General features: G+C 38.4%; 1 protein-coding gene across 1 annotated transcript; it reads left to right on the top strand.

Moving 5' to 3' along the window:
- Window positions 1–889: 889 nt before the first annotated feature.
- LOC103185362 (kelch-like protein 28) lies at window positions 890–8,730 on the top strand. Its single transcript, XM_007903814.2, has 5 exons — window positions 890–959; window positions 3,371–4,269; window positions 4,883–5,326; window positions 5,906–6,114; window positions 6,297–8,730. The coding sequence occupies exons 2-5, from the start codon at window positions 3,371–3,373 to the stop codon at window positions 6,458–6,460; spliced, it is 1,716 nt and encodes a 571-aa protein (XP_007902005.1). The 5' UTR covers window positions 890–959; the 3' UTR covers window positions 6,461–8,730.
- Window positions 8,731–10,714: the final 1,984 nt, after the last annotated feature.

The raw sequence follows: 10,714 nt of genomic DNA, 5'->3' as shown, positions 1-10,714 counted from the left end.
GGCGGTGCGCGAGACAACACGGCCGTCTCCAGGATTTCATCCCGTCCACCGGGACCTCATCGAACCATTAGGGTTGAAGCACAGGTTCGGGGCGGAATGGCCTCCTCCTGATCCCGATCCCTCTCCCGTCTCTCTCGAAACCTTCCCGACTTTCTTCTTGTGTCTCTTTCCCGACACCGCACACACACACACACACTCTCTCTCCCTCTCTTCACCGCAACAAACGCATCCGCCCGTCAGAGAGAGAGAAAAAAAAATCGCATCAAAATGGCCGTAACTATGCAGACGGATCACGTGAACAAACCAACAGGCCCCGCCCCCTCTCCCCCCGCGCGCCGCTCAACACAGAAACGCTTCCATGGTGAAGAGAGGCTCAATCTACGACCCGGATGTTAAAACCGCGGCAAAGGGGTTGGGTGGGGGGGGGGTTTGGTGGAGATCGCCTTTAAACTCAAGCCACGCTGGGAAGTGTAGTTCCCTGCCCCCCCCCACTCCCGGGTTGCCACGGCAACCAGCTCGGACCCGACCTGCGGTGTGGCGTGGGAGATCCGCGTGGTGGTCGCAAGGCACGCCGGGAGTGCAGTCCCCCTGCACCGGGTTGCCACGGCGACCGCCTCGGACCCGACGGGCGCGAAAAACTACAGCTCCCAAGACCACAAGGCCTTGCGAGATCATCGAGGAATTTAAACGCCCCGGAGGGAGGAGAAGGGGGGAAAAAAAAATAAAAAGACCAAACTACGTGCCACGGTGTGGTGTTGGGATTGTTTTAAAACGCGTGGGAGAGTGTTAAAAAAAAACTTTGGTCTTCGGTAGCCCAACGGCTCATTCGTTTGAGCTGAGCCCCGGCCGGAACTGACGTACGCTCCCCACCTGTGTTGTATTTGGGTTTGACAGGCGCGGGGGCTCAGGTGGTTTCATCGTCCGTCCGCGGCGTTGTTGTCACCGTATTTGCTTATCAGGTGCGTGATTTAGGTTTTATTTCACACTGTAATGTAATAAATCCGACGCCTCCACTCCTCCCTCCTCTTCTCCCTTTACAATTGCTGTCGCTGTCGCTCGCGTCGCACTCCCTGCAACAATGACACGTTTATTAGTTAATAGGCCCCAAGGCCCCTCTGATGTAAGCAGCGACTCCAGTGCATTTCAGAGGCTTTAAGTTGGTGAAAGTTTTTTTTTTGTTTCGGGAGATGGGGAAAACCGTCCCCCCCCCCTCTCCCCCTCCCCTAAAAAAAAAGAGGTGCGATTGTGTGGTCGAGCTGAGCTGTCTTTTGTTCGCTGTTGATTTGAATGCCACCCCTCTGAATGAAACCCCAACGCCACCAAATCGATTGTAAAAGCATAAGAACTTTTTTTTTTGTGTGTGGCTTGTGGTTTTTCGACTCCCCTTTTCCATATAATTTTACTGGCTGTCGGTCTCGTTTCCGTCACGCAGCTCGTGTCTAAAATGACACTCAGCTGTCGTCTTAAAGTTTAAACGGGTATGGCCTGGATCCAACCGAACATTGTCTCTACCCCTCACTGTTAAAACCGTGGCTTAATTCGTACATACCGAAGGTCGGGGGGAAAAAAACGAATAGAATGAATAAGTTACCCTGACCTGAGACTTGAAACATTATAATTTAATGTAAAGTAAATCTTTGGACTTCAGTAGTTAAAAGGATTTTTGCTACTGATACACAATGTGCTGTTTAAACATGGTCTCCCACCATCAAGTACCATGTCAATTTATTTGTTTTCCTGCAAACTTGAAGGAGTTAATGATATATATATATGTATATCACATAAAGACTGAATTGTCATCATTAGAAATAGAAACCTCTCTGATGGCTCGTCGTTTTAGTCTCAAGACCCACATCTTCAACCATGCCTTTGGGTACCCTCCACCCTCCCTGATCCCAACCCCCCCCCCACCACCCTGTCCAGCGCTTTGGGATGTCCTCACAAAGTGAAAGGCGCTATACAAATGTAATTTTGTTTTGTATTTTAATTTTTTAAGTTGCCGTGAATTTGGGCTTTATGAATGCTTAAAATCCACTTTTTCCACCTTTTTCCCATTGCCCCATCTCCTCCTCTCTTCTCTCCCCAACTCTTGCTCAAAGGTCACTATTTTGAAATGGAATATTCATGGACATTGTCAAAAACCTGTAAAAGTGAACTATATTCTTTTTACTGGAGCTTGAGACTCTTCTCTTTAAAATCCAAATTGTTTGTTATCAGAAAAAGGCTGCAATATAAACTTTTGTCAAAGTAGCACAGTTCTTCCTAGATGAAAACAAAACATTTTAATTTAAACTATTGTAAATGTATAGAGTACAAAGTAGGAACCTGTCCGTTTTCAAAAGCAGATGTTTTCAAAAGTAAACATTTCTTCTAAGAGACAGTGGCAAAATCAATGACTATTTACTAATAGGTTGTCAAATGTTTATTATTATCATAGAAATATTTTCATGACCACTAGGAAACTATAAATGTTTTCTTTTAAAAATGGGAAATGGTGTAGTTTGAATACAATCAAAATACAGTACATCAAATAAAAGTATTGTGAAACTGAATGTCAGTTTCAGAGTTCGGATACCATTGTTTGATTCAAGGAATTAAATGCAGAGAAAATGTTGGTGCGACTAAAATAGGTTTGTTCCAAGATATCTTTGAAGATTCTATACATATATTATATGTAAAGAATCTTATAGACTGATTAAGGCTAGTGGAAAAATCTATATTGAACAAACGTTTATTTACATAATATTCACTGAAGCATTTTCAGACATGTTAGATGCAGATGACCTGAGAGACCTGAGTTCAATTCCAGGCAGGTCAGGGCGAAACCTTGGGCAAGTTTCCTTACTCCACATGGAGCCTAATAATAATCCCTCCAAAAACCCAAAACAATAATAAATTGGTCATTTTCAATCTACGACTGTTTGTGGGACATTGCTGTGCGCAATTGGCTGCCGCGTTCGCCCACAAATATACAGTCAATTCACTTTACAGTGTGTTCTGTGAAGCGCTTTGGGATGTCTTCCCGACGTGAAAAGCGCTATATCAAATGCATTATTATAAATGCAAGGATTGTTATTATTATTATTATTATTATAGATGTTATATCAAATGCAAATTGTGTTAATCTGCATTGGATTTGAATCCAGATCCCAGACATGAGGTAACGAACATGCTGACAAGTGATACTGAGCTTGTAGAACTACTTTACTTGAAAATGGGCTTGAATGTCTTTTCAAATGCAGTATACAGTACTCTTTAAAGTTTGTTTTAGATTTGTTTGTAGTACATGGATTTTCATAAAACTGCAATCACTTTTCAAAAACTATTGCTCAACTTTTAGTGAACATAACCTTTACCTTCTTTCACTCAGATGGACCAGTCCCCTTCATCCTACATGCTTGCCAACCTGACTCATCCCCACTCCGAGCAGTTATTGCAGGGCCTGAATCTTCTCCGGCAGCATTGCGAGCTCTGCGACGTCATCCTCAGGGTTGGTGATGTCAAAATCCACGCCCATAAAGTGGTGCTGGCCAGTATCAGTCCATACTTCAAAGCCATGTTTACTGGGAACTTATCGGAGAAGGAAAACTCTGAGGTTGAGTTTCAATGTATTGATGAAACTGCACTGCAGGCTATCGTCGAATATGCATACACAGGGACTGTGTTTATTTCACAAGATACAGTGGAATCTCTATTACCAGCTGCAAACTTGCTTCAGATCAAACTAGTACTGAAGGAATGTTGTACATTCCTCGAAAGCCAGCTTGATCCTGGGAACTGCATTGGCATTTCACGTTTTGCTGAAACTTATGGTTGCGATGACTTGTACCTTGCTGCCAACAAGTATATCTGCCAGAATTTTGAAGAGGTCTCTCAGACTGAGGAGTTTTTTGAGCTGAGCCACACAGAGTTGGATGAAATAATCTCAAATGACTGTTTGAATGTTGTGACTGAAGAGTCTGTGTTCTATGCGCTGGAATCGTGGATAAAATATGATATACAAGAAAGACCAAAATATATGGCACAGCTACTGCACTGTGTTCGATTGCCATTATTAAGTGTGAAGTTCCTGACAAGATTGTATGAAGCAAATCAGCTGATTCGTGATGACCATACCTGCAAGCACCTTCTCAATGACGCACTCAAATACCATTTTATGCCAGAGCACAGATTTTCCCATCAGACTGAGTTGCTGACACGGCCACGTTGTGCTCCTAAAGTGCTTTGTGCTGTTGGAGGAAAAACTGGACTGTTTGCTACATTAGATAGGTAAGTAGGTTAAGAATGTTTTAGGACCTGTTTGTCAGGATATGTTATTAGTCGGTTATTTTTTTCTTTACAAATGGACTGATCTAACATTTTTATTATAATTAATATTATTATTAGTTCTTTTCCTACCTCTGTTCCTGTTTCCCAAACTCAAACTGACTCAACTCCAAATTGAAGGCATGCAGTCCAGACCCAACTGGCTTCACCAACTCCAAACCACTTAGAGTATCATCTGAACAACATTATTGCTTTTATTTTGAATGCGATTCAAAATTACTTTGTTATCATTTATTCTCTCATGAAAATATAATTTTGCAACCTTGTATATGGCAGCTCTGCTGTATATTATTTTAAAAATCCCAGTTGTAGTTTGACATATCAGAGATCCTTTATGAAATGTGTACGTTGCGAGGTACATTTGGTGCAAACTTAATTTGCATTTTATTGTAAATCTATTGTTTCTTTGTAAAACTGAAAATCTTTACAAAGATAAGTATGTTAAATAATTGTTTCTGCAAAACTGAGGCATCAAATTTTAATTTAGACTTATTTTTGAATGAAACTCATTCTTAATTTTTCTGTGGTTTTTTCCCCTCTATCCACAACACACCAGTGTGGAGATGTATTTTCCTCAGACCGATTCCTGGACAGGCCTGGCACCACTTAGCAGTCCACGCTATGAATGTGGAATTGCTGTGGTAGACCAGAAACTTTATGTAGTGGGAGGAATTGCAACCCACGTGCGGCAAGGCATCAATTATCGGAAACATGAGAATTTGGTGGAGCACTGGAACCCAGAAACCAACAAGTGGACATCCTTGGAAAGAATGAACGAGTCTCGAAGCACTCTTGGGGTGGCAGTATTAGCAGGCGAGCTATATGCCTTGGGTGGTTATGATGGGGAGAATTATTTACGTTCTGTGGAAAAATATATTCCTAAAGTCAAAGAATGGCAGCCAGTTGCACCCATGGTTAAAACTCGGAGCTGTTTTGCAGCTGCAGTTTTAGATGGAATGATATATGCCATTGGAGGCTATGGTCCTGCTCACATGAACAGGTAGAGTACATGTTTTTTAAAATAAATATTTTTTAAACATACAATTTGAAAATCCTCATATTTTAAGCAAAAGCGCCATTCTAGCCAAGTTCATTTCTTGAAAAAACTCACTTGTGTGAATTTTAGTTCAATAAATCACAGGTTGTTCATTCGTTTTGTGGTTAGAGCACTCGCCTCGCAAGCGGGTGAACCTGGGTTCGATTCCTGGGCAGGGCCAAACATTAGACAAGTTTCTTTACTCCACACTTTTCTGTTTACGTAGCAGTAAGTAGTCGATTGGCGGATCGCTTTTCTGTGGGTAATAATCCCTTCAAAAAAATAAAAATAATAATTTTAGCAACTAGTTTGTGGGACACTGCTGTATGCGATTGGCTGCCGCGTTTCGCACACAAAATATAGTCAATTCACTTTACAGAATATTCTATGAAGTGTTCTGAGATGTCTCGACGACCTGAGAAGGCGCTATGTCAAATGCAAGGATTATTATTATTTCTTGAACCTTATCAATTTTACAAATTATTAGTACAAATTGAATCTAATTCTCGTGTTTTTTTTCCCTTTTTGTGTATGCATCTGCAGTGTGGAGTGTTATGATCCATGCAAAGATTCCTGGGAGATGGTAGCTCCAATGGCTGATAAAAGAATTAACTTTGGTGTTGGTGTAATGCTTGGCTTCATATTTGTTGTCGGTGGGCACAATGGTGTGTCACACTTACAGAGTGTTGAGAGATATGATCCCCATCAAAATCAGTGGACCTTGTGCAGACCTATGAATGATCCCAGAACAGGTAAATGAGTAATCCATGTCACCATATAATGTGTGCTGTGAAAAGAAATTAGTTCATGCCATTTCTCTTAAATGATCTTTTAATGTACCCGGCTTAATGATTTACAATTGTGATAGAAATTACATCTGACCTTTAAATCTGTAGTATTTGATTTTTTTTTGTTAAAATATCTTTTACAACAGGAGTTGGTGCAGCTATTATAGATAACTACCTCTATGTAGTGGGAGGTCATTCTGGGTCGTCCTACCTGAACATAATGCAGAGGTATGATCCGATCTCGGACGCCTGGTCAGACTGTGCTGGTATGTTGTCATGTCGGTGCAACTTTGGGCTGACTGCATTTTAACAGCTGTTTGATTATGAAGGACATATTGTGCATGAAAAAGGTGACCATTCTCGCTGAAACTGAAGATTCGAAACCTATTGGGTTTTACTGAGAACTTTGGCTGCTACTGTTGGTTTTTACTGTGCTGAAAGTTTTTGTTCACCTTTTTAATTGAATGGATTATATTGTATGATTGTACATTTATGGGGAAGAAAAAACGATGCCTGAAACAGTTGGAGCTCGTTGGAAGCTCTAGCTTTTCCACCTTACAAACATTCCCCTCCATTTTTAAGGACCTTTACCTTTTCTTCCTCATTTTTCTTCCTCATTTTACTCATAAAGAATTACACAAATACAAAGCCAATAACACAACTCATTGTATGTATACAACATGATGTGTGCCTGTGGGATTTTTGTGCCATGAGGGTTCATTGGATTACATGTTACATTTAACATCAGTGCTTCACTGTATGAAGATTAATACTTAAGGGCTGCCTTTTCATACCTGTAACTCAACACTTTTCTATGGTGTGCTTGTCTGTATTGTGTCATGTGACTATAGTGTGTAGGCCTGGATGAGAAATTGGTAGAAATATATAATATATTGTAAACATTTGTGTATGATGTAACATCGACAATCTTCCAGCTGGACCAATAAGGTCACCTGAATTTGTGCAGCATAAAATTTACTATTTGAACTATGATGTTTTAAAGGGACTTAATAGAATTGAACATATAAAAAGGTGATCTTAAATTCAGTTATAATTCTGAAAACTAAAACTAAATCTCTTTTCAGCAGTTGTGGTTCTCATTTCTAATAACATGGCAACTGGTTTAGAAAGTTCTAAACTTGCAAACATGATTGTAAGCCTGTATTCACAAGACAGTAGTGTAGGAATGTACAACCTTTTGATATGCTCAGTTCTTTAACCAGCTTTGTGAATATGGGCTTATTTTAATGGATGTTAAAATTCTTGTTGCATTTGTAATTGTTACTGCATTGTCCAGCTCTAACGTGCAAGTGATAGGTTTGTTGCTGTGCTGTTTTTTTTAAATCTACAGCTGCTGTTGAAGGGAGAGTGTTTAGATTTAGTATTTGGTGCTATCCTAGGATTCAGGACACTGATAATTGTTTATGTTGTAGCCTGTCTCATGAATTATTTTGACTTTTTATTTTCACTCCCATTGTTTTTTTTATGAGTAGAACTCATATGTGCCTCTGAGCAATTAAACCCTGGAGAAAAGGAGTTTTATATAGTGAATTTTCTGCACTTTTTTTTAACCCTAATTAAGCTGAATAAAGAAATCCATCCAATTGCAGTGACTAACATTGTAAGGGTGAGTTGATAATTCAGCTGGTCACTGTTATCATTTGCCTCATGATGAATTATTTTCCTTACTGTATATGTGAGCCAATTTTTAAATAACTTTGCTTGCCAAATTTTTTATGTTAATCTTTTTGTATGTTTAACCCAAGTGTGTCACTTTACATTTTTATTTGAAAGCTGCAGTATCTTGTAGGAAAACCCATGTTAAGCTTATTTGGAATGGTGCTTTATATTGATACAATAAAATGTAAAACCTAAGCAATGCAGGAACATTTATTAACAACTTGCATTATTAAGACATTGATTGAGATTATACCTCCTTTCCTTAACTTGCCTGGAGGACGTTGAATATGGTCTAGCAGGGAAGACCATGCTTTGGAATTGAAGATGGTGCCATAGAACAATCTGAAAAAAAAACTGATGTTTTCTTGATCAATAAGAAGAACGCCACTGACAATTTAGGGATGTACCTCAAATTCATTTTTTGTTTGTCAGTAGCTATGCCTTGTGAAAGCAACCAGTTGCACTGTTTTTGAAATATTATAGAGTATTTCCCTATAAAGTCTGCAGCTCTGTATACTTCAATGTGCAAAACAAAGTAGGGGTAAATGATACTGGCAGAGGTTTGTTTGAATTATCAGTTTAATACCGTAAAACATTTTGTTTGGCTGAATTACTGCTACAAACATTAGTAATGTTATGACCAGACCAGCAAAGTGCAAATTTTGTACACTTGGTCAATAAGAGTTATATTTAATCTTGACTGTAAATTCAAGTGGTTTTTGAGACTGCATGAAGGGTATGGTATGTATGTGCACACATATTAGTGTTTCAGATAAGGCAAAATCCTCCTCCTAGTTAGCTATCCTTAAACCCTCTGGAAGTTAGTTCTTTTGCTTCTAGACCTTGACAGTAAAGGCTACAAATGTTTGTTGGTATTTTGAATAAAATTGTGCAATAACATTTTTATATGGCTTTTTTTATTAGGTGTAATTTATACTTGTAGAGATGGATGGGTGGATTTATGGAACTTCCATTTACTCCTGCAAATATCTATTAGTGAATCTGTACAGTATACATTCAATAACTTTTTGCTATTTCTTGTGTAGATTATAAAGTTTCTATCCGTCCTTCCATAGATCAAAATACTGTACAAGCAAATAGATGATGTGCATTTTGCTCTACAAATGTCAGCATGATTTTAATGTACATTGAGGCTACAGTAAACAAACTAGCAATATCCACTGAAGCAAGTCTAAACCCAGGGTGTTCAGTAACCTTACCTTATGCTGGTTAGTAGCATAAATGTTGTTTGGCTATTGTAGCTGATATAGCAATAAGTAGTCAATTTTTAAATCTTAAGAAATTGTTATTTTAAAATGTAGCTCCCTGGAACCAGGAGAGCAGGATTACGATTTTAAAACATACCTTTTAAAACCATTTCTATTTAAAATGGTAAAGTGTTGTGCAGAGTATGAACTTTCCATACAAAATAGTTTTTCCATTTCACCCACAAAATAGTCAATTCACTTTACAGAATATTCTGTGAAGCGCTCTGAAACGTCCCAACAAATTGATAAAGCACTATAGCAAATACGAGGATTATTATTTTATCATTAAGTCAGTAATGAGAAATGGTGAGGGATGTTTATTTTTTCTTTTTAAAACAATATACGTTTCTCTTTATGCAGTGGATTATAGAGAATGCTGAAATCACTTTTAGTATAACATCTCCTTTTTCCTAGTGGATATGTAGCTGAGAGTATTTTAATCAGTTTTGATTATTATGCACTTTTTAATTTCCACTAATTTTTACTTTTCATATTTTGATATTTAACCTATGGCAAAGGGATTATTATTAGGTTGTGCTGGTTTATTGACTTACTTGCAAACACATGAGCACTTTCTTATGCAGATTGTGACTACAACATAATGAATGATGGGGTAATTCGCCGATTTTAAAAAAATTGCAAACTGGCAGATGTGCCAATGAATTTTTTTGCTGTTTATTTTTTAGTTAATTTTATTTTGAGTTAATTTTTGCAAATTTACTCACCGCCAAATTTCAAGCATGTTTCACAATAGAAATCAGCTATCTTTCCTAATTTGGGCTCTTCTATCAGAACTGAATATCTCCAGTTCTGGTATGCGACGGAGGAATAAAGTTTCAGTTCCTGGAAAAGGTTGGTTAATTTGAAATAATAAAAATGAACACTTAAATACAACAAATGTCATGCAGTACCATAGACCAATCTTTGCCTTTAGTTGTTTAAACTTTAAGTGATCCGATTTAGTGATAAATGTGAAAGATCTTTCCAAGAATGAAACTATTGTTTTTTTTAAATAAACTGTTCCATCTCCTGTTTTTTTTTAATGCTAAGATTGGACAACTTATTGATTTGTTCTGATTCAGGAGACAATCGTGGCATGGACATATCTATTCGCACTTTGTATAATACAAAGGCACACTTGGTGCTTGGAGTATTATTAAGTAACAATTAAGTAATTATTAAGCATCTTCGCTTCCCCCTCCCCGTATTAAACACCTGCATCTTTGTCACACCATGCATTCAAGTTGTTCGAGGAGGCCGATTTTAAACCGTTTACCAGAAGTTACAAAGGATTTTGTTTGACTATTCGAAAAGTGAAGGGAGTTTCTCCTGGTGCCATGGCCAACATGCTCACAGATAAAATTGGTCACTCACTCCATGGCTGTTTATGGGACATTGATTGCTGTGTGTAAATTGGCTGCTGCATTTGCCCACAAAATGCACAGTCATTTTATAGTATATCCTGTGAAACACTTTGAAATGTCTCTACGACTTGATGACACTATATCAAATGGAAGGATTATTCTATTCTATGTTCAATGTTAAAGAACTAATGTTTGGAATAGTAATTCCCATGCTCTCCATCTATTTCTCACACCAAGACTATATAGACGGTA

This window comes from Callorhinchus milii, unplaced genomic scaffold (assembly GCF_018977255.1).
Source record: "Callorhinchus milii isolate IMCB2004 unplaced genomic scaffold, IMCB_Cmil_1.0 Scaffold9, whole genome shotgun sequence".
NCBI lineage: Eukaryota > Metazoa > Chordata > Chondrichthyes > Chimaeriformes > Callorhinchidae > Callorhinchus > Callorhinchus milii.
Note: the sequence above shows the minus strand (reverse complement) of the source record. Positions and strands in the feature narration are given on the sequence as shown.

Excerpts from the sequence above, each read along its gene's own strand:
- LOC103185362 (XM_007903814.2), top strand. The coding sequence starts at position 3,371 with ATGGACCAGTCCCCTTCATCCTACATGCTTGCCAACCTGACTCATCCC. Across the intron at positions 4,270-4,882 it reads CTGTTTGCTACATTAGATAG|TGTGGAGATGTATTTTCCTC; the intron begins GTAAGTAGGTTA and ends ACAACACACCAG. Across the intron at positions 6,115-6,296 it reads TATGAATGATCCCAGAACAG|GAGTTGGTGCAGCTATTATA; the intron begins GTAAATGAGTAA and ends CTTTTACAACAG.